General features: G+C 45.6%; 1 protein-coding gene across 1 annotated transcript; it reads left to right on the forward strand.

The window, feature by feature from the left end:
• The first annotated feature begins 776 nt into the window (after nucleotides 1-776).
• Nucleotides 777-20,409, forward strand: RAC2 (Rac family small GTPase 2). Its single transcript, XM_081928465.1, has 7 exons — nucleotides 777-945; nucleotides 4,518-4,589; nucleotides 8,038-8,155; nucleotides 10,064-10,126; nucleotides 12,855-13,014; nucleotides 16,493-16,625; nucleotides 19,320-20,409. The coding sequence occupies exons 1-6, from the start codon at nucleotides 911-913 to the stop codon at nucleotides 16,621-16,623; spliced, it is 579 nt and encodes a 192-aa protein (XP_081784591.1). The 5' UTR covers nucleotides 777-910; the 3' UTR covers nucleotides 16,624-16,625; nucleotides 19,320-20,409.
• The last annotated feature ends 6,872 nt before the right edge of the window (nucleotides 20,410-27,281 follow it).

The raw sequence follows: 27,281 nt of genomic DNA on the forward strand, positions 1-27,281 counted from the left end.
GCAGGAAACCCTCCAGCAGGACACACGCACAAGAGCCCCCCTCCTGTGGTTTCCTGTGCGTCAAAGAATAGACATAAACTGAGTGATTGAAAGATTTATGGCTCAATTATAAGAGGCCCCTTTTCTTTTGGGAGGTGTTGATTTCATCCTCCAGGTGATCTCTTTAATGAGCATCCATTCAGACTTGCTTGCTTACACAAAGCTTAGACAGTGTTTGGTCTTTATTAAGCCTTAGGTCTAACGGCAGAAAGTTGATTTCGTCGATTGCACTCGGATGACAGAGCGCTTTAATCCGCTTTAATTACACAAACCTAAATTTCCGGTATGCTCTTGAATCCCTCCGGCAAAATATCGGAGGCAACCTGCAACTTTGTCAGTGTCTAATTAAACATGGAAACCCTTCATTCCCCACTGGAAGAAAGTGGCTTCTCTCTTTCTTCACCAGGGGGTTGGAGAGAGCTACAGCATGAGCCCAATCCATTCCTCACCCAGATATCTTCTCCTAAACTAGGAATGCTACGAAAGAGAAGAGGCTCCCCTTCTGTGCTTCCCCCACCACTCCATCTGCTCTTCTGGATGTTTGGAAGCTACACAAGTAGCTTCCCCTACAAGTCCAAAGCCTGGAGTCACAGAGTGTGATGAGAGGAAATGGGGCAAGCAAAGATAGAAAATATCTCTTGAAATGGCATGCTTGCACATGCCCCTCCCCGGCTGCCTGGTGGGGGGAAGGGACCAGTAGGCGGGTTGAGAAACAGCCTCTCTTCCCTTTCCTTCCTAACCCACAATCTGCTCTTCAATTCAGCTTCCGTTTTGACATAACTGCCGGAGGCTTTCCGCCATCATCGCTTGCGAGCCGTTAGATCTGACCGGGGGACTCAACAGAACTCCATAAGTCCACTAGGCCACAGCCATGCAAGCCATCAAGTGTGTGGTGGTTGGAGATGGGTATGTACCATTTGCTTGAGGGGACAGGGGAGAGTGAGGGAAGGCCTGCCTCTTCCTTGGAGTAGATCCTTCCTTGCTCCGAGGCCCCAGAGCTGACAGCTTCTCTCTGTGTGTCTTTCAGAGAGGCCACGCAAGCACAGGAAGGAACTGTGACTTGCTTCAAGAGCAATCAAGGGTGGGGGAAGAGCACGCCTTAGGCCAGGAGTGGGCGACTTGTGGCCCTGTCAGATATCGTGGGGCTCCAGCTAATGTGAGCAATGGTCCATCTGTCCCAGCTAGAATGGCCAATGGTCAGGGATGATGGGAGTCCAGCAACATCTTAGAGGGCCACAGGTTTCCCACCCCCATTTCAATATGTTGCATAAGAAGAAGGTGCTTTTCGATAAATTCTGACTTGGATACAGTGTGTGTTATTTCTGTGTTGCATTTTATGGCGTTGCTTGTGGGGTTGAGGACAGATTGCAGAAGGTTATTGTCCACTTCCAAATGGTACGAGGCTACTTTCTGTGGGAATGATTGGAGTACTTCCCTGGTCTTTCTGACACCATATCGAGAAACAGTTACATTCTGTGGGTTGGTGGGTTTGAAGGGTGGGACAGCAGAGTCATCTCTGAAATGAATTGCAAGTGAAGATGTGGCCCTTGTATTGGCAACCCTGCATTTAGGCCATGCTTTCTCTGCATTATACCTACATGCACCACACACACATTGCTTTCTGAATTCTTCCCTGGGATCTGAAACACCCTTGGAATAAAAACCACAGCTCAGTGGTAGAATATCTGCTTTGCAACTCCAGGTATGGTTGGAAATGCCCCCTTCCTGAAACCCTGGAGCATCACAGCCAGTCAGTGTAGACAAGGTTGAGCTAGATGGACCAGCCACCTATATTCCATTAGGCTTGTTCACACATTACACCGATCTGCCTCAACACACATACAACAAGTGATTATGTGAAAGTGTACAGCTCTGGATTTGTGCAGCTTAGGTTATCGGGTACATAGAATGGGCACTTATTGAATGTTACATGTGGATCACTGTATGAGTATACAGCTCAATTATTTATGTACACAGGTTGTACATGCAGGTTGAATGCAGCATGTGGACACCTCTAAAGGTTCTCAAGAGAGAATATGCATGTGACTGTCCAAGGGCAAAAGCTTACATGGGAAAGCGGAGGCCTTTGCACCCTGGCAGCCTAAGGCACTAAGAGTTTCTATTGTTTATACGGCACCTATATGACCCTTAAAGGTGTAACCAGAATAATCACTTCCTGGTGTTGCTAAAGATCAGCAATTGGGCCAGCAGCTGGAGGGGCAAGGGCTAAATGTGGGCCTCTGGGAGAATACTACCTGACCCAACAGTTTCCAAGTGAGAGGTGAAAACATGGGGAGCCAGATGGATTGTGGGTTTCCCACCATGCAACAGTAGACATGTGCAGGTGGAGTTAAGCCTTTGGCCTGACACACACCTCTTCCTTTTTCTAAGAACTCCCCCAGTAAAACTAGTTGCTGATTGGTGAGAGCCAGAGTCAGAAGCCACCATGATGGATGGTGGGATGAGAAATGAGAAGTACAAAACGGGAGCAACTTTTACTGCACCAGCTTGTAAAAGGTTCAGCTCAGGAAAGTGCTTGCAGTACAAAGACTTCTTTGTTGGGCAGCATCTTCACCTCCTTTTTGCTGATGTGCTCTGGGTGACTCAAAAACATATTCTTTTCCACAAACAGAAACAAGCTCCATACAAGCTTTCAACTTCTCTATGTCTGAGATTTGCAGCCCGATCCTCCGCATGTTTTCTTAGATGAAAGCCCGACTCAGTTTAGGAATGTACAAATCTGTCAGGTTCTGGTTTCCCATTTTTGCAATCTTAAATTCACTTCTCCACATTTCCACATCATTAAAAAAAATTGCACAAGAAACTTATAATCAACATTTTAATGAGAAATTCTCCTAACGCACACATTTTTAAAGGCAATTTCGGCTAATGCACACATTTTTGGGGGGAGTGTCAGTTTCCCCTAATGCAACACATTTTTGCATGTTATTTTCTAATGAACACATTTTTATACACACTTTGCCCCAGAATATGCATTTTGGTGCACATTAATTGGCTGGAGAACTACAATGAAAAATTCAGAGAAGTGTGAATTTTGAAAGATGCCTAGGTTTTCATTCACACATTGTTTTGGAAAGTCCCAATTTGATAGGCTTCCCTTTAAAAGCAAACTCAATCCCATTTCTCCCCCACCCCTCCACTTCCTTGGACTGCAACTTTAGTTTCTTGCATCTTGGATAGGATCTGTGCATGTGTCTGCTAAGTAGCACTATGGACAGTTAGGGAGGAGGAGAGAAGCTTGAGGAGAAGTTTTGAATGCAACATCAAGAGGGTGGCACATATTGCAATGCCAGGAGTTTTGGATAAGGGTGTCACCTGGGCCAGCAGCAGACAAAAAGACTTTCCCACTCCCTGCCCTTTACTAGTCCCTTCCTCTTAAAAATACCCCAAAGAGGAAGTCTGTAAGCTCTCTTTCTCACATATGCATGCAAATTTTAGAAAACAGAAAGCACTGTTCTCTTGAGCAATTCAGTAGGGCAACTACGTGTATGAACTAGATTACATATTCAATCTCTAACTAAAAGGATCTGGCAGATTTACCAGGTAATGGGGTCTGAGGGGTCTGCAGGCCCCCCCAAATTTTCAAGGAGGGGGCTGCCCCTCCCAAATCCTGTGTCCCTACTCTGCCCCCTCCTCCCCACCCAATGTCGTGTGGGCAGCAGGAGGTCAGGCACAGAGCCCTATTCTATCCTACTCTGCAAAAACGGCTTCCCATTTTGGCCATTGTTGAGTGCTCACCTGAGCTTCATTGGGTTCAGGTCCTAGTTTAGGTTACAATCCTATACCCACTTACCCGTGAGAAAGACCCGTTGAACTCAGTGACACTTGTTTCAGAGTAGACACATATAGGATCGCCTTGTTAAAATCTTGTATGAACCATGTCACCATCCCATGTGATGTTCTGCTCTATATACCTTCTTTTAGAGAGGCACAATCTGTAAATATGTAGAGCAGGGTACAGTATTTTCAGTGGTGGCACCCACAATGTCACAGAATATCCCCAGGCACACCCACTAATCTTTTTCACTGCTCGAGATTTGTAGCAGATTGAAACCCCACTCCACCAACCCTTTTCCCATTTATAACGTCCCCCCAAAACGTATCCAACTATCCCAGCTTTTAAATTATTGACAGTTTTAAAAATCATTTAAATTATTTTTATTTTACTATTGCTGTGTATTTCAACTGGTTTGAAAACATACCAACTGCTCTGAGTTGTTGTTGTTGCTGCTGCTGTTAAATGGGAAGGTGAATTTAATGAATGAATATATGAATGAAAGTGACACCTTTTCTTGCGTTCCTTCCAGCTTTTCATTACCTTGGGATTAGAAGGGGGCCTCGGAGGGAGGCTCCCCCTTTCCCTACTGTCTGGACTTCCTGCTCTGTTTCATTAGCAGGCATATTACTGCAGAAACTGGAATAATATGTGTCATGTGCTTCTTTCCCCTTTTCTACAGGGCTGTGGGTAAAACCTGCCTCCTGATCAGCTACACCACAAATGCCTTCCCAGGAGAATACATCCCCACCGTGTGAGTATGGTGCAGCTCAGAGGCAAAGGATCTGAAGGATGCAAACCTTGAGCTTTCAAAGAATTGAGATAAAGCTTATTTTTGGTTCTCCACTAAGTCTTTGGCCTATAGAGAAAAAATAAGAAGGTAGCAAGTCCCCACAGCTCATGTCAATGCAGTATCTGTGGGAATGTTGTGGATAGTAGGAGAGGATATATTGATTAAATATTATCTTTCCTCACTCACGCTAGTGAGCTAATAGCAGCTCACCTTCCCTTGTACATAGCAGGAAGCTAATTGGTAGATTCATTAGAATCTCTTGAGTTAAGCAATCCGGTCTAGGTTGTCCAGATTGGATCTGTTCCTGGTAAATTCCCCTTTATTCCATCTTAAAAACAATAAAGATACAATAGTCTTCTTTTAAAAGTAATGAGAAGTTTACTTACATTCAGTTGACAATATGATCCTGAAGGCAGGCTTTAGCTTGTAGTTACAGATACAGAGAAAGGTGTGGATTCCTCTTGTGAGGAATGAGCCCATGTGCTGCTGGCTGAGAGCCAGCAGACAGCAAAAAGCATCAAGAGCATCAAGAGAAGAAGGGAAGATGGCTGCATGACTAGCCCCTTTATGGGGTCTCCCAGGGTCACACCAGTCTACCTGGTCACATGCAGGGGGAGGAAGCTCCAGACCATGTGTGACAGGAAGTCCTCCTGGCTGGAGTAACATCCCCCTCCGTGTCCACTCTGGGCAAACAGGCAGTGTTGTATTTGACTGCCTTTTGTGATGTTACACCCCACAGTATCACAGTAATTGCATTCCTTTACGTCAGTGGTTCTCAACTTGTGGGTCCCCAGATGCTGTTGGACTACAGCTCCCATCACTCCTAGCCAGCATGGCCAGTGGTCAGGGATGGTGGGAGTTGTATTCCAACAACATCTGGGGAGCAGTGCGTGTGTGTATTTGGATCTGCCTAATAGTCAAGGTCTTTATTAGTTAGCCAGAGGCCACCCATTGTACAAACCCTGCTCCCCCTACACATTGTTGTTGTTTAGTTTTGTCTGACTCTTTGTGACCCCGTGGACAAGAGCATGCCAGGCACTCCTATCTTCCCTCAGTTTGGTCAAACTTATGCTAGTAGCTTTGAGAACACACACTGAAAACAAGATAGAAACAAAAGATCCCATCCAGCCTTCTGCACAGCACATGACCAAAAGGAATTATATTGCCACATATATTTGTTATACGACTCGGTCTATTTCAACTGAAAATTGTGAACCAGCTTTTTCTCAAGCGGAGGACTAGGACACCACCAGGTGGGCGGGGCATTTCTTTTTAATAGACAGGACTGCAGTTTTGATGGCAGACCACTTTATGTAATCAAAGGGCTTCACTATCCATACCTCAGTAAAGGGTAGGACACTCTGGAGAACTTTCCAATAATATCCGAACCTCCAGGGATGTGCAGCAGCGTTGTTTAATTTATATGTAAATAATAGTATTACTGCTCTATCCAGTGTTACTTATAGTCCAATGTAGAGAGGCTAGTTTCTCTTCTGCTGTATGTTATCTTCTCAGCATTGGAATGTGTGTTTTCGAAATGTGCTTTTTCTGCTATGTATTATGAAATGGTTCTTATTTTTGCTATGCCATGAAATGGTTGTCATGTTGTTGTTTTGCTATACTATTATGAAAATGTTTTTGTAGTGTGTTTGATGTGCATCGCTGTTTCTTTGTTGTGAGCCGCTTTGAGCATGATTTCTTTGTGGGAAAGCAGTATACAGATAAAATGAATGCAATGGTGATATAGTTCTTGTATCCTCCTCACAAGTGGGCTTAAGGAGGAGAATATGGGATTTTTGTTGTTGTAAATTTTAATCACTTTTAATTAGGATAAAACACACTTCATGATGGTTGGGAAAGCTCAGAGGCTGCATAATGTGTTGCTGACTACAACACTATGACCATTGGTCATGCTGCCCGGGGCTGATGGGTGTTGGGGTCCACAATATCTGGAGGGCACCATCTTGAGGTAGCCTTGGGCTGGAGGGACATGGTAATATTCTCAAGCTGTTCAGACTGCAGCTGGGAGTCAATTGCTTCATTTGTGTATTGGTTTAGTGTAGAGAAGGGGTTTGGAAGCTCAGGCTTCCAAGACTTCTCTATCTTGGCCTTTGGGAGACTCCCTGGGTTACACCCCTTCTCCTTGTGTGTTTTCGCCTGACTCGTATGTGTCCTTGAACCCTGATAATCCAGAAACGTGTGTGTAGAAATTAGCTAGCTGTGCAAAGGTAACATTGTCATGTATTGCTCCACCCACTTTTGTCTCTGGCCCCGCCCATCACTGGCATGTTGCCCTCTAACTGAAAAAGGTTTCGTTTAGGCTTAGTATACAGTACATGCAGGGAGTTACTTATATGGGAGATGATTAAAGCTTTGACACATAAACACCCCTCCAATCTGAAGTGGTGCAGCCCGGAATTTTACCACTTGAGTCAGAACAGGCAGAGTAGTTGAGAGATACTTTTGAGTCACCCAAGGTGCTGTTGTTGCCTGCTGGGATGTAAAAGGCTCTCTTTGCAGGTTGAAATGGAATCCATTCAACTGATTTCCAAGGCAGAAGCTGTAATGCTTTATCCCTTATAAAAGCACAAGAATTCAACTTGATCCAGATCATGATAATGTAAAAAACCAATTATTAATTTTGAAAAAAACAACAGGCCACTGTTGTGATGCATGGGCATGCTGTGATATCACTGCAAAGGTTACATGTTGGAATGACATGTCACATGTCCCCTAAGTAGCAACCATAGAAAGCTGTTCCTGGAAAATTTCCCCATAGAGGGCTATAGTTATATTTTCTCCCAATGTGCGTTAAAAGAGGGATGGAGGTGCAAAACTTTCCTGCCATTAACTTCCTTAAATTAACTTATTTAGGATCTGTCAGGTAAAACCTATGAGGTTGCATTTGTCAGTAAGCCAGAACAAGAAATATATTGCCTCTCTCCCTTAAACGAAAAAGAACAGTAACAGGAAACGCCTGACTCCACCCAGATACAATAAATTTCTGTGCCACCTAATGTCTAAGCTATATCATGACAATTTGTACACATTCTCCCATGCCCAATTTTAAGCAATTCCCCACCCCCCTCGCCACAGCCACCCCATAAACCCATTCCCTCTAGAGAGGCTTTCTGTGGGACACATGTGGCTGCTGGGTGAAGAAGGGGTAGGCTGAGATGTGCTCCTCCTGTGAACTTCCTAAATTCGACTTAAAATGGGCAAAGATCCTCCCCTCTGAAACAGCTAATGTTACTGTAGTTGGAAGCAGTGTCCAGGTAGAAACTGGCAAAAGTTCAACTTTGCCAAAAACAACAACTGAACACCTTTTGTGTCCCGATTTCCACTTTTTAAAATATGGCAACCCTATTAACTGTAAACTTTAAGGAACTGACACCTACTTTTGTTACAGATTTGATAACTACTCTGCCAATGTAATGGTTGATAGCAAACCTGTAAACCTGGGGTTGTGGGATACGGCTGGCCAGGAGGACTATGACCGCTTGAGACCTCTCTCCTATCCTCAGACAGTGAGTTCCTCTTGTTTTATCGTATGCATTTTCTCTGCAGTTTTGGACTCAGTTATCCATGCTCTAGTGATCTCCCTATAGCTGGACGACAACAATGCACCATGTGTGGGGCTGCCCTTTGAGACAATCTGGAGGCTGCACCTAATGTTGAAGGCAGCTGATAGGCTGCTAAGTGTGGCAGCTCAATGGGACAATGGATCCCTGGTCCTACCAGAGCCATAAGTGGCTCGGGGCACAAGCACCTAAAAGAGCAACTTTCCTAGTGTCAACCTCCATGCTTGGTATACCACCTTATTGATGATTGACCTGTGTCTTCCCAGTGGCCTGAAGTGGACCACTCAACACTGCTTCTGCCTCTAAAGAACAAATCACATTTGATTGTATTATCCTTCAGAACCTAAAGATAATAGAACTTTTTATTATGTTTACTCTGCAAAATCAAGTCATATTTTTCAGCACTGGTCTCGGCTTTGGCTTATGTTTTCCTTTTTGGTACTGCCTTTTCCCTGCTCACACAGATACAAAGGAGATCAGGGCTTTTCTAACTTAAATAGAAAAACAAAAGTGAGTACAGTGGTACCTCTGCATGAAAAATTGCAATAGGCCAAAATCACTTCTTCCTGCCATAGACTAAGATGAACTGTCAGGTAAAGCCTGAAATGGAGGGGAAAAGTTAATACTCTGTGTCACGTGTAGGAAACATTTTGCCATCTGGATGCTGCTGAACTACAGCTCCCATTATCCCTGGCCATTGGCCAGGCTTGCTGGGGCTGATGGGAGTTGGAGTCCAGCAGCATCAGGACTTGGAACAGATAGACCTTCAAACAAAGGGCGGACCTCTGTAATGTAGAAAAGATGCCCACCTGCCTGTATGTGGGATGGTGAGAAGAATCAAAGGTAACTAATAAAGGTTATCCTAGGGTGTCAGAAGGAACATGTCCTGCCCTACACTCTTCCTCAGTTTCTAGGCTAGGTTCTCTTTCACTAATTGGTGAAATAGCACTAGTAAGTTTGGGGTTTGTTCTGTCGCTCCATCAGTTTAGTACGTCAGTGCAATCTTCCTTCTCTAATGTTTAGCGTGTTATTTGTGCTGTTTATTTATTTCAATGAAACAGATAATGAACTCGCTTATTAAAATCAATGGAACCCCCCAAAAATGCTTAATCGGATCATGCTCCAATTTTTGCAGTCTAACGAAAAAACACTGGAGTGTGCTAATATTCATTTTGTTTTTGTTTTTTAATTATTTTTATTACATTTTTCTAAATTACATTTCAAAATATTCATTTAAACAACCTGAAATCAATGACTTCCCTTCTTCTCCTACCATGGTTCGTTTTGGATACCATACATCCCTGCATATTTTACATGAACAATCCATTCAGTATTCCATTGTTACATCCATCGAAACTTATTTACACTGTTGAATTTATCTTAATGCTACCAGTGTTTTTAAATTAACACAATTTTCACCAATATAGCTGGTAAACATTTTCCAGTCTTCTTTAAATGTGCATTCTTCTTGTTCTCTTATTCTATAAGTTAAGTCTGCAAGCTGCACATATTCCATCAGTTTAAGTTGCCATTCATCTTTGGTTCTAATATTCATTTTGGATTGGTTTCCCTGATTATATTTATTTAGTTTGATCTGCATGGTTTAATGCACTGTTTGCAGGGTTGCTGTTGTTTTCACCCTGTCACTTTATAACTGGCTAATGTGGAAATAATGATAGTGTCCCACTTTACAGGGTGCTTGTTAAGGACTGCTGTGATGAAGTACATGAAATGCTTTGAGTACTTGGGCAAAGCACAATATAAATATTTGGTGTGTTTTGTGTTTTGCTACATGAGACAGCACCAACCCTCAGTGTGACTTTTAAAGTGTCCTTTTTTATTTTATGCCCACAGGACGTCTTCCTCATCTGCTTCTCTCTAGTCAGCCCCGCATCTTATGAGAATGTCCGTGCTAAGGTGAGATCATCCTGGTGTTTGTGCAATGGAGGAAAGAGGCACAGGGCACATAAGAAATTGATCGTACTTGGTCTTGGGGCCAGCTGCAGTGTGGAAAACATGGTGACCCTGGATGTTTTCGGCTGGGACTGGCTGGATGAAAAAGAGTAGTAGGAGGCACCAGCCAGGGAACCCCCAAGGGAAACCCCAGAAGAGAAAGGCTGAGAGCCGGGGATTGGTGGTGGGGCACCGAGGAGAGGTCAGAGGGAGAAGATGGGGTGAAGGTGCTGGATGCTGAAGGGGCTACAGCAGTGGCGTCGCAATGGGGGGCGGGGGGTGGAGTACCCTGGGTTCCATGTCTGCAGGGGTGACAAGAAGTCACCTCGTGGGGGCTCACGGTGGCATGAGCAGCCATCGCGCTGCCGCAGCCGCATGTGGAGGATCCTCTGCTCGCAGCTGTAGCCACAAGCAGAGGATCCCAGCACCGGCGGCAAACCACTAAGTACAGCACATGTGCAGCATCTGTACGTAGCACCGTCGCACATGTGCTGTATAGCGATTTGCCGCTACCGCTCCAATGCCGTACGGGTGGTTCCAGGACCCTCTGCTCATGGCTGCAGCTGCAAACGAAGGATCCTCCTTTCGCAGCTGTAGCGGCTACAGAGGGATCCTGGCACCGTCCATACAGCGTTGGAGAGGTGGCGGCGGCAAACCACTATACAGCGCATGTGTGGTGTCACTATGTACAGCGCATGCATCATATGTAGCAATGCCACACATGCGCCCTATGTAGCAATGCCAGCCCCGGGTGTCAGGACGCCTTCCTTCGCCCCTGGGCAACTGGGCTTTGTGAGCAGGAAGAGCTTGTAACAGGGAGCAGTTCAGACTCTGAGGCTGAAGCAGAGGAAGTCTCCCTCTCCTGCTGAGACCAGCTCCCCTCTCCCCTGGTCTCCAAGAACTCAGAGAGTAACAAGAAGAGCAGAACAGAGATCAGGGATGCACAGATGCAATTTGAGCTGCTTGGGAAACATCTGGGAGAGGAGGAGCCTTAGAAAGGGTGGGAGGCAGGGACCTGGCAACTGTTCCATAGGAACAAGACCTACTGGAGAGTGTTGCTGAGACAACTAGGCTGAGTTGCATGTTCCTTGAATAAAGAGTGAACTTCATTGACAACAGAGCAGGGGCGGAGGAAGGGGTGGGGGGAGCTGCCCCAGATGTCTTCACTGAGGGGGTGACATTTGGTGCGCCACCCGCCTGCGACTCCCAAGCTTACCCCGAGCCAGTTGGGGAAGGGGGGAGCTGCACCGCTTTGCCGGCAGCATTCCCCCCTTCCCCCTTCATTTTGACAGCTCAGGGGAGGCTTTGTAGTCATGGGCACATGGCGTGCCAAATGTCCACCATCAGCAGCTCGCTCCACCCCATGGGCAGCTCACTTTGCCCCCAGCTGCGGGGTGTGTGCACTGCTCCATGCACCCAAGTGGCAATACCGCATATGGGAGGGCACCCTCCATGCCCCACCCCCCTCGGGAGCACGTCCACCCTGGGCAGCGCAAGCATATGCTCTGCCGCTGCAACAGAGCTCTGCTTCCTTTATTGCTGATCTGCCTCTGACTCCAGCCCTGACAACTTTGATGCCTTGCAATTGACAAATTTGCTAGGGCTTAGTCCTGGGGTCCATTGAAATGCCAAGGCCTAGGTTTTGAAAGACCACCTCCTTTCCTTTGTACCATCATGAGTGTTAAGATCCACTATGAAGATCAGCTTGTACCATCATAAGCTTTAAGAACAAAATGAGTCCCAGAGGCACCAAGTGATGCTGCCAGAAATCTGCCAAGGGACCAGTGTTGCTTCCACTTCCTCCTCCCCACCTGTGCTGTCACTTCCGCTTTCTCCTCTGTCCACAGCTCCCCACTGTTTCTCTTCCTTTCTGTCGGTGGCTTCCTCCCACACACCTGCCTGTAGAAAATGGACTTTAACAGGATGGAGGAGTGGCTGGATACAAAAGTGGAACTGGGGCTGCCTGTGACAAATGGGCAGAGGCCAGCAGCATGATGAATGGAAGGTGTGGGCATCATGCAAACCTGGAGCTGGCCCTAGGCAAAAAAATATGTGATACAAGAGTTCCATGATGAAACCTCCTGGTTATTGACTGGTTGTGCTTCAGAAACAGTTGTGGGGAGGTCTGGGTTTCATCAGAGCAGCAGCATTGGGGAGGCGATGCTTAATTGTTTCCTCCTGTGCCACTTTTCCAGTTTAAATTTACTCCCCACCCACATCCCAAAGACACTATTTGATGGATCTGGTGTGTGTGTGTGTGTGTGTGCAAATATAGATGCCTGTATTTATTTCCCCACTATTACTAGCATAGGGGTGAAATATAGATCAGGAAAAAGATACAGGAGAAAAGATCAAACTCCTCATCTCCAGCACACATATCAAAATCAGAGCCCCTGGGCTACTTTAAAATTATATTTTTCTTAAAAGATGACCCTGAATAGGGATGGTGTGAATCAGCCCTCGCCAAGTTGGTGCCCTCCAAATGTTTTGTACTGCAACTCCCAAACACCTGGAAGGCTCCACCTTGGCAAAGGTGGTAATATTAGATTTGTTTTGATCCAGCAAGACAATTCTTATCGTCTGTAAAGTGTTTGCTAGATAGACTGCAATGATACAAAATGTAGCCCATTTTCTTTCTCTTTTTTGTTTCTCGCATCACTCTTCCCACTTCAAATCTTGAACTTTCTTCTAGTGGTTCCCTGAAGTACGTCATCACTGCCCTAGCACTCCCATGATCCTTGTGGGCACAAAGCTGGATCTCCGAGATGACAAGGACACCATAGAGAAGCTCAAAGAGAAGAAGTTGGCACCCATTACGTACCCACAAGGCCTTGCGCTGGCCAAGGAAATTGGTATGTGAGGGTGAGGTGGTGGGAGGAGATGCCCCAATTCAAACTGGGGCTGTTAAAATTGTGGAAACCAGCATAAGAACATGTTGGGTCGGGGGGATGACCCATTTAGTCACAGCGGCTGACCAGATGTCTATTGGAAGCTCGCAATTAGGACATGAGTGCAACAAGACTTGCCACTTCCAATTCTGAAAGGATCTGTCCATTTCAGATCTCTACTTTTCTCATTTTCCCAGCCTTAAATTCAGTTTGAAATTCCAATTTGAAATTTACAGCTGATTCCCCACTTACATGGGGCATACGTTCCGGGTACCCACACACATAAGTGAAATTTCCAAAAGTGGGGAGCACCCCCTTAACATCCTATAAATGCCCTCTCTACTGCTCACTCTCCAATCCATAACAAAAGCACTGTATCCAAAAATTCCCACAACTAGAATCAAAGCTCTAGGACTGCCAGGAGGCTAGTCTGCACTACCCTGCACATAAGCTGTTGGGCGGGGAGGCTGAGCAGCATAAACAAAGCCCTGCTATGCCTTTGGTGTCTTTGGGGCTTCCACCACCCTCACCCACATCCTCTTTGGGTTCTGGGGTGGGTCTCTCTCTCTCTCCCGCCATTTCCTGGTTGGAATTCCCCCCCCCCATTATTTCCTGTCACTGCGCATGTGCGCGGTTGTGTGCAAGTCAATCACACATAAGTGGGTGGACACCTGTATTCATTTTCACAAATATTCCTCAGCATTTCAGTGCGAATTTCTCCTTGTGAACACATTTTTGGTATGCACTTTTAACGAATGCGCACATGGCTATGTCAAAAGTGTGTGTGTGTGCACGCGGTGGGGCTCCTTGCCTGATTCTGTGCATGCACCTCCCTATGCATCAATGCTGTTCTCCAGTTCACATATCTATATTGCAGCAGAGCCATTTTTCTACCATTGCACAAACTGCATTGGGTGAATTGGTGCCTATGCTACACCTCTAGGACACTGCCTGCTTGAACCATCTTAGAATGATGCACACTGCTTTTGCTAGCAGAGGTTACAATGGAGCCCATTCGCAGAGGAGATTGCTTGTGAAGGAAGGCTGCAGCCTTTTTGCCTCAGATGCCAAGACGAAGCCAATCTTGGAGAAGTCCCACCTGATGCCTGCTTATTTTCTTGGCAACATCCTTCCTGTGCAGGATGACCTCACTATCAGTAGTTCATCCGACTGCTTTTGCCTTAACTGTGAGCATTGGAGATGCTGGTCTTTTCAGACTTCCTCTTCCTCCTCTCCACTCCCTGGCCTTTTCTGTCCGGAACTGGTCTTCAAAAGTTCTGTCAGTTGAAACACTGTTCAGCCACAACTTCCTTTTCCTGCTGTGTGGTCTGGCGCTAACCAGCAAAGGGTAACATGCTGCACTCGCTCATTCTCAAGGCTCATTTCTCTCATTGTACAAGCAACCCCGTTCTTTCCTGTGTAGGTGAATTCATCTTTCCTTTCCACCGCAGCTCCAAGACCTAAATGGTTGGGCATTTGGGGATATGTAGGTTGAGCAAGAGCCTAATTTGTTCAGGCCTTGGCAAATTAATATGATGAATTAGGTTCCTAGGGCAGCCAAGAGACAACAAGTTTAAAACAGTGAATAAATAAAGGAAGCATATAGACAAATGCAGAAAATGAAAGCAAACGAATAAAGCACCAGACTGTTTAAACAAATGGTGAAATCTATTTGCTGTATGTTACAGCAGTTCTGCAGATGGAGCAGCACTTGGTGGTCAAAGTCCAGGGCCCATCAGCTCATTACACACCCCATGACCAGCCAAAGAACAAGAAGATGGCAGCATCAAAGAGGCCTGGTGTTAAGCTGAGACAGACATCTTGGGGCCCACTAGAGCCTACATGGTCACTGCAGCTTCCTTTTTTCTTATTTTTAAAAACATATTATCACCAAGGAGCAACCAAGCCAGGCACATTCACAGCTGCAGAAGCTCATTTATTATGTTTCACTTATTAAAAACAAAGGTCCGTATAGTTAAAGCTATGGCTTTCCCAGTAGTGATGTATGGAAGTGAGAGCTGGACCATAAAGAAGGCTGATCGCCGAAGAATTGATGCTTTTGAATTATGGTGCTGGAGGAGACTCTTGAGAGTCCCATGGACTGCAAGAAGAGCAAACCTCTCCATACTGAAGGAAATCAACCCTGAGTGCTCACTGGAAGGACAGATTGTGAAGCTGAGGCTCCAGTACTTTGGCCACCTCATGAGAAGAGAAGACTCCCTGGAGAAGACCCTGATGTTGGGAAAGATGGAGGGCACAAGGAGAAGGGGACGACAGAAGATGAGATGGTTGGACAGTGTTCTCGAAGCTACCAGCATGAGTCCATGGGGTCACGAAGAGTCGGACACGACTAAACAACAACAACAATTGTAGAGTTGGAAGGAACCCTGAGGTCCAACCCCGTTGCAATGCAGGAATCCTGTCCACAGCCTTCCCTGAGTGGGCTCAAACCACCAATCTTCTGGTTAACAATGAGACGCACTCATCTATTACTATTTTCTGTCACCTATAGTATTTATCACCAAATCAATGTGTTTGCATGTTCAAACCCAGAAACCTCCCCCCTAAATAAATTCACACATGACTCAAATTTTGGTTTTGGTTTTTGGCAGAATTTAGGCCACAACTTTATTGATTACAGAAAGTGACTGGTTGCATATGCTCTGGTTTGACTAGCTCCCTGCCATGAAGGTAGCGCTGACCCAGGGTTCCAGCATAGGTCAGCCAAGGGTGAACACCTGCATATACGGAAAGCCGGGAATGGGCTAACTCCGCCACCCAAATGTCCCCCTGGACTCAGGCACGGGCACAACCACCTCTCAGGGGTTGACCAAACCATCGAGTCCCTGGATTCCTTTAATGGAATACCCTTCACATAGGGATGGTGAGAGCGTTCTCCCATCTCTATCACCTGAACCAGAGCCTATCCACAACCTTACAAGTTGCGACGATTTGCTACGCGGCAGGCTAAACCCAAATGGCAACAGCCAGTCAGCGAAGTGGGGAAAATTCCTACCATGCCCCTGTCCCAATGACAGACGACACACGATGGCATAGCAAGATCAAGCGCAACGCCCTAACAGTAGGGAGAGGTGGGCGGGTGTTCCGAATGCATGTGCCGAAAGAGGAAGCTCTGGGTCACATGCATGGGTATATATAGGTCCCTCAAACCGTTTGGACTGCGTCCCATTGGCCAGATTGCACCCAGCTTCGAGGGACCTACCAATCGGGTGTTGTGGCTGTCCAAACGTACCCACCCACAACACAGGGTGTCGGTTGTCCAGGTCTCACTGCAATATGTGCCCTCTTTAAGGGAGGACCTGATTTAGCAACAGGGCAGCAGAAGCAAGTTCCCATTTTGTCCCTGTACTCATGATGATGCTGTGATTTATTTGAGTTTAAAAAGCACCCCTTCCTCAGAATGTTTCTTTTGTATTCACAGATGCAGTGAAGTACCTCGAGTGCTCAGCACTGACTCAGCGCGGCCTGAAAACAGTGTTTGATGAGGCAATTCGGGCAGTTCTCTGTCCACAACCCACAAAGACAAAGAAAAGGGGGTGCAGTATCCTTTAAAGGTAAGTATGTACTGGCAAAGGCCTTCCTCTGACTTGGCCCTCACTGCCAGACGAAGAGCTCAGATGTCCAGTTTGGTTTCTGCCAAGAACTTTGATACTTAAATCAGAATGGTACATAAACAAGGCATGGTTACAAGGTGCAGCAGGTGTACCAGAGGACCAGCTATGTGGCTAGGTGGAAGCTAAGACACTGATTCAATGAGCGACACTTTTTGGAAGGATTGGACAGGTCACAACACTTAGTGTGGCAAATGGACAGAGCCCTGAGACTGGGCAAGCAAGCAGGCAGTTCTGAGTGTGTTGAGCTTGAAGAGTTTGTTCATGCCAGGGCCAAAATCCCTTCATCTTGGGAGGTGGAACCGATTCTGGCTCAACATCTGATTCACTCTTAGCGGCTTACCACTGCCTCCAGTCCTACCTAAGCTGCCACCCCCTCCACCAGTTCCTGAACCACTTGTATCTTAACAGAGATTGTGGGAAAGAGACCTGAAGACACCAGATAATGAGACTGTGGCTGGGAGGGAAAACCGTAAAACAGAATCATTCTGTGACTTGCTGTTAATTCCCTTATACAGATTGGGAATTCAGAGATACCTCGCCATGGATGGGAGAGCAAATAGGAACCAACTCCCTGTTATATTGGTTCAGATGTAATAAACAGAAACAAGGAAAGGTGCAGCAAGTGAAATCAAGAGACCAATTGTTAAAATATGGGGAAAGTATGGATAATGTTTTTGGCCCTGGAAATTTCCCCTGAAATATGGGCTTTCAGAAAATGAAAGAAAAACGAGACTATTCTGCCTGGATTAGAGAGGACATAACCAGATTCAAAGACACTATATTTCAGGGGGTTATGGTCTCATAAAGCCAATTAGCAGAAAAGCAAGTCAACCTCCATCTGCCGATTTTTGCAGTATCTGCCAATAAGGAGCTATACTGAAAATATTACAAGAGCAGTAGATATAGAAAGGGATCCCATGTTATTTGAGAAAATTAGTTTCTGGAAAAGAAAAAATGTTTGCTGTCTAAAAGGTATAAAATTTTAGTAGTCCCTAGCGGTCGCAAAATCAGTATTGCAAAACAGAATTGGGAAAGTTCACTGTGACTATATTGGAGGTACAGAGGAATTATGTGTACAGGCCCTTGTAAGATAGGTAATAGATGCAGTACTCCCCCCCAGGTGGTACTCAAGGGCACGCAGTACCGACACCTCTCTTTTTTGTTGTTAAAAATGTAGCGTTTACTGTAACAACTTCATGGTGAGTACCGGCAGCTATTTTTCTAGGGGGAAAGTACTGGATAGATGGAAATTCAAAGGAGAAATTCACAAAGCAACCCCTAGGCAGAATTATACCCCAGTCACTATACCAAATATATTCCTAGCTGTGTCACACATGCATTCAAAGTGTAGGAGAAGAAAGGAACTTTCGCTCACATCTGGTGGGATTGCAGCCTGGTTAATGAATCCTGGCAAAGCCTAAGAGATATCACAAGCTTAGAGTTTCAATTAAACCCTCTAACAATATTTGGGGGACATGTTAAAAACCAATTAGGGAGAGACTATATAACTATAATTAGTTACACATATGCTAGCTGACTTTGCTAGCAAAAGCTTGGAGAACATCCTGTGTCCCGACAGCTGATCAATGGAAGATCTGGAACAGTATGGTCATGGATTAAATTGCTGGTTGCAAACTGTTATGGAAAGGGGAAATACATACTTTTTAAAGAACTCAGATGTCTTTTATTCGGCAATGGAATCAAAATAGACCAAATGAATGAGTGACTGCAGATTTTCTAAGCCTGAGATGAGTTTCTGATGCTATATGTGTGTGTGTATCGGATAGATATAAGGTTTGTAAATCTTAACATATGCACCCTAACTTCCTCCAGAGAATCGTGGGAACTGTAGTTTTGTTAAGGTTGGTGGGAATTGTAGCTCTGTGAGGTGGTGGTAAACTACCACCATCAGGATTCATTGGGGAAGTTGTTTGCTTTAAATGTACTTTAAAATTTCATTTATTCGGTCTGTAGGTCCACCCATTTACCGGTCATGTGAAGGGGTTCTACTTTAATTAAAATTCAGGGGCAGCCCCACTTTCCCCTCACATATTCACTGAATGCAAAAGGGAGGAATGCGTGATTTCCCCCACTTACACATTTGGTAAGAAAGTCAAGAAAATTTGGATGGACACTCAACTGAATATGAGAGGGGAGCTCGCTGAAAATAGATGTTGCCTGATACTATCCAAAGAGGAGTTCCTACTGCTGCTTGGGCATCTAACACAATTAGAAACTTCTCTCCTGACTCAGCTTAAGTCAGCAGCAGCCAGGCTGATGGTATCATCTGTACTCTGGCTCTCCTTCCCCCAAGACCAGTCTTTAATGAGTGGCTCTAGTTACCCTCAACAACAAAGGGCAGAGGAGCTGAAAGAAGAAAGGGTTGCCAGGAGTCCAAGAGAAGTCCCAGTGTACCAGCCCACCATTGCTCTTTCTTTCCTCATTTTTTTGTTTGTTAGAGCTGTGGGCAGCTGTCCATCAAGCAAAGACCATGAATAGAACCATAAGTCTCCCACACCCTTTCCCCAAAGGAAACAACACTTTATAAAGGATGCTTGGAAGTCCCCACTGCACTGCCACATGGAAGTCTCACTTGTGGACAGCACAGACTGACTCCTTTTATTTGCCTTCCAGATTCCAGACCCGGCTCCCTCACCCAATGAAATTGCTCCTTTCTCTGGGCTTTGCTGATTGGAAAGAAACTGAAGACTGGATTCCTCTCCTGTATCTCCCGAAGTGATGCCAGTGAAGAGTTTTGAGATTTTTTAGGGGTGGTGGTGGATGCTTCCACGCTAGTTATTTAGTCTGGAATTGCCTCCTGGAATTCCTCACTTGTTAGGAAGCCTCCCCATTATACCATATTTAGTCTGCTGGGTTCTATTGTTTTTCTGATTCATTGGCCTGTAGTTTCCACCCCTAACCTGATCTATGGCTATTGTTTTAAAAAAAGTTTAGTGCAATTGTAGCACCAGTCTCTTCAGTGTGGACAGAAAAAGCGTTATTAAGGGGTTTCAAGGCTTCTGTACTTTCCAGTTCCTCTTTGAAGGTTTATTCCATTTTATTGCTTCCTGTTGATCTTGGCTAAAGGATTTTTGGTTAACAGAGTGTACTTTGCACCTTTAATAGCCTTTCTAAATTGCTCCAATGACAGTTTCTCTCCCTGTGGATGGGAGAGGAGCTTCTAATTACTGCTTTCATCTCACTAGACATTTATTTACTTATTTTAATGGTGAGATAGCATCATAAAAGTGCTATTTCACCATTAACAAAAGAAAAGAGGGGGGAATAAGAGAAAAAAAGTACTTAACATCTTTCCTCTCCCCTACCAGAATTCCCTGTGGAAAGAGAAACTGACCCTGGGGCAATTTGGAAATACCATTCAGCATTTTCAACTTATACCAACATGAAATAGTAAAACAGAAGGCTTTTGAATAGCATTGGAAAGGACCTTTGCTGAATGGACCTTTCTTCTGAGTAATTAATGGATGATTTCGACCCTTGTATTGCTGGAGAATACCGCGCTTTGTAAAGTTTCTTGTGTGGTAACTCTGTTTTAATTCCACTTCTAGCCAATTGTATAAAAGCAGTGCTTCAGCTGTGCTAAAGGGCTCTTGTGTGCAAGTGCCCTTGTTCTCTGAAATTTCCCCATATAACCTCTCTGTCCCTGATCGCAGCATCGCAAACAAGGCTCAATAAAGGCTCAATAAATATCTCTGCCACTCTTCTTCTGCCACCCTTGTCTTGTGCTGGTTCTAAAGAATTATGATAAAGAGACAGGTATTCAGGGCTGGGCCTCTCTGATGACGACATGTCTGCTACTTAGCTAAGAAGCTGTAACTCACACATTGCATCTCCTTTTGCAAAGCATCATGACAACTCTGACCTACATCAAATCCTCATCCTGGGACCTTGGGGATGTTCTGAGGGATTTTTGACCAATTATGGAGTTCAACCTAAAGGAGGTGTGATGTGTCATTGATATGTCAGGGCCATGGTCACTTTTGCCTCAAAAGGCATAGTTTCAGTCCTTGGCTTAAGCCAGTCAGGTGCCCAAGTTCCTTGATATGGGGAAGAAATACACTTCGTCATTGGATCGTCTGTCCCATGTTGCTGGGACATCTCTGTATGTAGGTGAGCAACTCAAGATTTCCTCCCAGAGATGCTACCTTCTTTCCCCCACCTTCATGATCCTGACATACCAGGATCTGGGAAGGGTGGGTTGTGGTTCGAGGACCCGATCACCGCTTAGTGGAATGAAAACACACAGACACGTGATATAAGGATAATGGGCAAGAAAAGGCCACAACTTTATTGATTACAGCAAGTGAAAAGGTATTGGCTTAGGCATTGGATCACGTCAGTTGACTCCACCCACTCGGAGAGGGGTGAGTCTAAAAGGGGGGTTTATTCACCAGTAGGTGGAGCCTGTTGATGATAATCCAACTATAAGCTCTCCCCTGATGTCACCGAGGGTCGTGCCATGGCATCGGACAGAATACACGACCGCCGGATTCCTTTAACGGAATACCCAAAAATTGAAGGTGTAGGCGATGGCCACACCTAGCCCTTCCACACACCACAAACACATTATTCCAATGCCTAACCTACCCACCAATACCACGGAAGTTGTGACAATTGCTACGAGGTAGGCGAAAAAACCACAAAGCCTGATGCCAAATGGAAAAATTCCTACCAGGCCCCCTGGACAACCAGGGCGACCAACCTAGGGTCCATAGCAAGGCCAAGAGAAAAAACTGAAACCCTGAGCTCTAAGGGAGTGGAGGGTGTGTGACTCGCGATAGGAAAAGTGAGGCTGTGTGGCTGGTGCAGCAGCAAATTAATCTGCCGTCCACGCCCCTTCCAAGGCACCTGGTTGGGCGCTTGCGTGTGGGCGTGGTGCGCCAGCCAGGAGAGTGGGAGGCGGAGATCGGCTCCCGCCCACAACCCCTCCCCTCTTTGTAGTAGGAGAGTCTTTATTGTGGGCTTCCTCCCTTTTCCCATTGGTTAGTTCCTTTCCCCCTCTGCCCCCACTTGCATGATTGGTGGCAGTCCTCCAATCCTTGTCTCCTCATTCAGGAACCTTTTGAAATGACTTCTGGGATTCCAGCATTCTGTCACCTCTAGTCCAGCCATGCAAACTCATGATCGGGTCGGCTGAGCTGTGCAGTCACAAGTGGACCCCAGGCAGGAGGCAATGGCAAGAAAGCAGCCTACAAGAGCCACTTGGACATTTAACAGGCCAGAAGAAGGGATGTGAGGAAGCCTCAGTCAGGTTTATTTCTTTAATCTGAGGCCACATTCACACCATACATTTAAAACACTATGATACCACTTCAAATAGTGATATAGCTTCACCCAAATTATGGGAGCTAGTTAAGGGTGCTGGGAGTTGTTAGGAGACTTTTATTCCCCCTCTCAGAGCTATAATTCGCGGGGTTCTGCATGAAGAGGGAATGATTGTTCAGCCACTCTGTGTAACGTACCTCTGTGAGGGATCTCGTAACAATTCCCAGCACCCTTAACAAACTAAGTTCCCAGAATTCTTTGGGGGAAGGCATAACTGTTTAAAGTGGTATCATAGTGCTTTAAATGTATGGCGTGCATGTGGCCTAAGATGCCCTCCAGACATTTTGGATTATAATTCCCATCAGCCCCACGCCACAAGATTGTTCTAACAAATGGGCAAATTTCCTTGCTGCTCCCTGTCACAGGCTTGCCTGTATACGCTCCAAGGCACTTGCTTGAGGCAGAGTCTCACACACAGGAAATCTTCCTAATGGTGCCATATGTAACATTATTTTCTGGGTCCTGTAAACCATCTCCTACGGGGTTTGGCAATCAGCATTAGTCAGACCCCTAGGCCTGCTGAGATTCTAGCTTGTCTGAGCCCAGACGTAATATGTCAAGTTCCTGACCTAAACTGTGTTGCCATGGCTTCATGTTGCAAAAGAAGAATCTAAGGCTTCGGTAAACTTCTGCCGAGGACCTTTCTAGGTCCATGTTTTTATCTTAGCGTGTGATGGCGCTTTGAGACATGTTGGTGGGTGGAATGTTCTTCTCAGAAGCATATCTTTGGCCCCTGGATCTAAAATAAGTCGTGCAACTCTCCTGTATTCAGGTTGTTTGGGTGGGAAGAGGTTGGGGGACTACTTCCTTATAGGTTCCCAGGAAATAAGTATTGAAATGACTCTTTGCTCTCAGGATCTATACTGAACTTGTTAAAGGGGTGCAAAAATAAAATAGTACATGTGCAGGCAGGCATTAGGTTTGTGAGGTCCACTTTTTGAAATAGCAGCACAAACGGGGGCTGCATGTAAATTAAAGACACAGAACAGAGCCACATGAAGAACATAGGAAGAATACCTCATACCAAGTCAGACTTTGCAGACCTACCAACTGTCCCATTTGAAGTGGGACATCCCGGATCACAGAAGCCGATCCCAGCTTTCCTTTCAATCAAGCACCAGAAACTCTATGCTGCGGCTGTATGCCGGTGCTGCATAAAGACCTCCCATCAGCTGCTCTTGCTTATCTGACCTGCCACTCAAGTTACCCCACGACCCAGAGCTGTATGTGTGTAAGCAGGATGGTTGGTAACAACTTTCGTGGGATGGTAATTACGATGATTATTTTTACTTATATGCCAGACCGCTTTACATCAGCGCCTTGGCTTCTCTCCCCTCCATGAGAAATGGTGCCAAAGGGCATAAATGAGGAGAGGCTGCACCAGCCCATCACAATTAAAATCAGTGCCTTCTAGGATGGCAATTACTGAGCATGCATAATATGCAAGGAGATTGGAGACACTCTGGACTTGGGCCGGGGGAGAGAGAGAGATCTCTGTTGCTCCTTCATCTTCCCAGAGTCCTCAAAGATCCCCACAAGGAACTGTGCATGGCTCCACTTACGTTCCATCACATAGGTAAAGGTAAAGGTACCCCTGCCCGTACGGGCCAGTCTTGACAGACTCTGGGGTTGTGCGCCCATCTCACTTAAGAGGCCAGGGGCCAGCGCTGTCCGGAGACACTTCCGGGTCACGTGGCCAGCGTGACATCGCTGCTCTGGCGAGCCAGAGCTGCACATGGAAACGCCGTTTACCTTCCCGCTGGTAAGCGGTCCCTATTTATCTACTTGCACCCGGAGGTGCTTTCGAACTGCTAGGTTGGCAGGCGCTGGGACCGAGCAGCAGGAGCGCACCCCACCGCAGGGATTCGAACCGCCGACCTTTCGATCAGCAAGTCCTAGGCGCTGAGGCTTTAACCCACAGCGCCACCTGTGTCCCTCATGTTCCATCACATACGCACACACTAATTCGCATACGAAGAGCAGCGGATGGGGCTGGAAAGCTGGAAAGAGCGAGAAGGCGACGGAATGAGTCACCCGTCAAGACTAATAGCCTACGGGTTGCTAAAATAAAACCGATGAGAGCTGTCCCTGTGGTGCAATAGAATTGGCAGCTGCTGGCACCTGTATTACTGACTCATTACAAGGCTCTGGGAGCACTGTGGTGGAATGGACCAGGAGAGGAGAGGGGCTGGATTTGATCCCTGGTTACAGGATGCATTTGAGAACATCTCCCCCCAAGCACTCAGCATGTGAGGGGGTTTTTTCCCAGGAGTCCCACTTGCTTTGTTGCCCATCTGCTACCCCGTGATATTTTTTACCCATTGATAACAAGGTTCAGAGCAACAGAAATGACCGAGGAGAACCACACGCACACTGAGAGAGAAGAGCTGTAGATGAAAAGCAGCTTCTAGCTCTCAATAATTCTGTGCAAGGGATCTCTACCACACATTTTATTTTGGAGATTAGCAGGAGCAATGGGCTTAAAGCCAGTTCTCTGGCATTACTAGCTGTGAATCAGCTGTAGCCAAAAAAAAAAATGCATTCAATAAGATGGTGCTGTGGTTGCTGTGAACTCAACAACCCCGTAAGAGAATGCCTGTAATGCAGGAGTGGGGGACATGCTTTGCCTGCAAATGACCCCACCAGTTCAAGTTCAGGTATTTCCAGGTAGGGTTGGGAAAACCACATTGCTTGAAGCCTTGGGGAATGGCTGCCAGCCAATATGTTTCATTTACTTATTTGGAGCATTTATGCCCCCACCTTAACCAAAATTTTCAAAGCGGCTTACAATATACATAAAATACAATTTTGTAAAAAGCACAAGACAGTACTGAGATGGGTGGATCAGCAGTCTGGCTCAGGAGAAAGCAGTTCCTGATATTGAAAAGAACCGCTTATTACCTATTCTTTATTTCTGAAAAATAATAAAATAGTGCACCATGAAACTTTGGTTTCCTAGGTGCCCACAATGTAAATTAGCAGCAACAGAAATGCATCTCAAAAATAGAAAGTGAAGTGAAAATAGCAGCAGCAAATCCAATTTTTAAAAGCAGCAAAAACAAAAATGAATTCCTATGATCGTTGTTTATATGTTCTCCCCCAACAACAAACTTCTCTGTGTACTATAACATAGTAATATGACATATACCTGGGTGTGAGAATGGACAGTGAGAGGACATGCCATTACAGGAGGCACCACAACCCAAAAGGCCCTGTCCCTGCTTCCTACACACCTAACTTCAGAAAACAGGAGCTTCCTTAGCAGGGCTTCATATGAAGTTCTTAATAATTGGATTAGTGGCCCTTCAGGTCCCTAGCCACCAATGTTATAAGGCTTTAGAGGTCTCCCCAGCACTTTAAATTTTGTCCAGAAGCAAAGTGGTAGCATTGAGTGAAGCTCTTCCAATAACGATAATGAATATTGTCTACCAACAGTCCTGTTACAGTGACTTGGCAATTTACATTTGTTAAGCAGATTAGAGGCTAATAGCCCAGGATGCTTTCCTTAGAAGGAGCTTATCATTAGGAAGAAGTTGGAAATCTTTCAATGGGAGAGGCCACCAGAACCTCTAAACTGACCTGCAGTTTTGAACTGTGACTTGGCTGAAAAATTGCATTTAAAACATTGCTAATATTAAGAATTCGCCCTCCATTTTAGCAGTGGTTTCGATGCAAACTGCTTGGTGCTATTGAAGCAAGGTTCACTCCGCCAGTCCATCAGCTGATGAGCAAGGCAGAGTGTGCTATGTTCCAGCAGATGAATGATTGGGAGCTGGCTTTAAAATCCAAATTGTTCCTTTGCAGCCACATCAGTACCTGCCCTACACCATATGTCACATGATGACAGGTATGGGGAAAGAGGGTGTGGTTTAAGGGAAATGGCCTGGTGGCCCAAATTCAGCCTGTAGACTGGAGACTTCCCACCCCTGCTTTTTACAAATTTGTAGGGTGGCCACAATGGGAAAACTGGTTGTCATCCTCAAAAAAATAAAATAAAAGGCTATTGTAGAAGGTAAAAAGTTTCACAAAGGGGAACCCAAAACAATCAAGGGGATAGAGCAACTCCTTCCAAGGAAAAGTTACACAAGGTGCTTTTTAGTTTAGACAAAAGGCAAGACGGGAGTGATCCATCCCATCCATCCATCCATCCATCCATTTATTCAATGTACCACTCTTCATCCATAGATCTCAGTCAGGGCAGTTCACAACATGATGATACAATCAAAGCGTATACATTTATGCATAGAACGGAGAAAATGCATAATTTTTAAGCCCCAAGGTTCTCCAGTGAAGTTCAATATTAGGAGTTATGGGACAGACAAGAAGAATTACTTCTTCACACATAATTAAACTACGAAACTTCCTCTCGCAAGAAGTGGTGATGGCCTCCAACCTGGATGGCTTTAAAATGTGATTAGACAAATTAATGGAGGATAAAGCTATCAATGGGTGCTGTTAGTCGTGAATCATGATAGCCATTCTCTCCTGTATCGGAGGCAATAGGCCTCCAAATACCAGCTGCTTGGGAGCAACAGCGGTAGAATATTATTGCTCATGGATTCTGCTTATGGGCTTCCCACAGACCTCTGGCTGGTCACTATGAGAGCAGTATGCTGTACCAGATAGTTATAGACTGTTTATTTATATGCTACATTTTCCACCGATACAGTTGTGCTCAAAGCACAATAGTGCAATAACCATGGCACGGAATAAAAATTGCAATCCCTAATAATCCAGCAGTTCACTGGTGTGGATGCAAGTCAAAACTGCGAGCAAAATGCTTACTGGTAAGTCAATTAGCAATATCCCAAAGGAGCCCCAAAGCTGATGACGTTAGCAAAGGGATCAGCAGTGTTGTGCCAACAGGTGGACATGCACCCACAGAAACCTTCCCTGGCAGCCATAGGATCCTTTCCCCAGCCCCTCCCCCAGCTGAAAGGAGTCTTGAAAGAAGCATTTCATTTCATTTATATCAAGGACTTGATTCGAGAATAGGCTTCTAAGTGGTTTACAAAATATAAAGCCCCATGAAGCACCCTGCCCCTATAGGCAGCTTGTCCTGCCCCTGGGCACGCTGCCCCAGGTGCCTGAGCGGCTTCCTCCACCACTGGTTGCACAAACATTAAAATGTAACTATCCGTAATTAATATGCACAACAAAGCCATCCCATCAGAACATCAAACTATGAGCATCCATAATTAAGACACACAATGAGACAATCTCATTGAAACATTAAAATATAAACATCCA

Source organism: Podarcis melisellensis (assembly GCF_964234715.1).
Source record: "Podarcis melisellensis genome assembly, chromosome: 10".
Lineage (NCBI taxonomy): Eukaryota > Metazoa > Chordata > Lepidosauria > Squamata > Lacertidae > Podarcis > Podarcis melisellensis.

Bases quoted from the DNA above. Each gene is read 5' to 3' on its own strand.
- RAC2 (XM_081928465.1), top strand. From the start codon at position 911: ATGCAAGCCATCAAGTGTGTGGTGGTTGGAGATGG. The intron at 946-4,517 runs GTATGTACCATT...CCTTTTCTACAG, and splicing joins TGTGTGGTGGTTGGAGATGG to GGCTGTGGGTAAAACCTGCC. The intron at 8,156-10,063 runs GTGAGTTCCTCT...TTATGCCCACAG, and splicing joins CTCTCTCCTATCCTCAGACA to GACGTCTTCCTCATCTGCTT.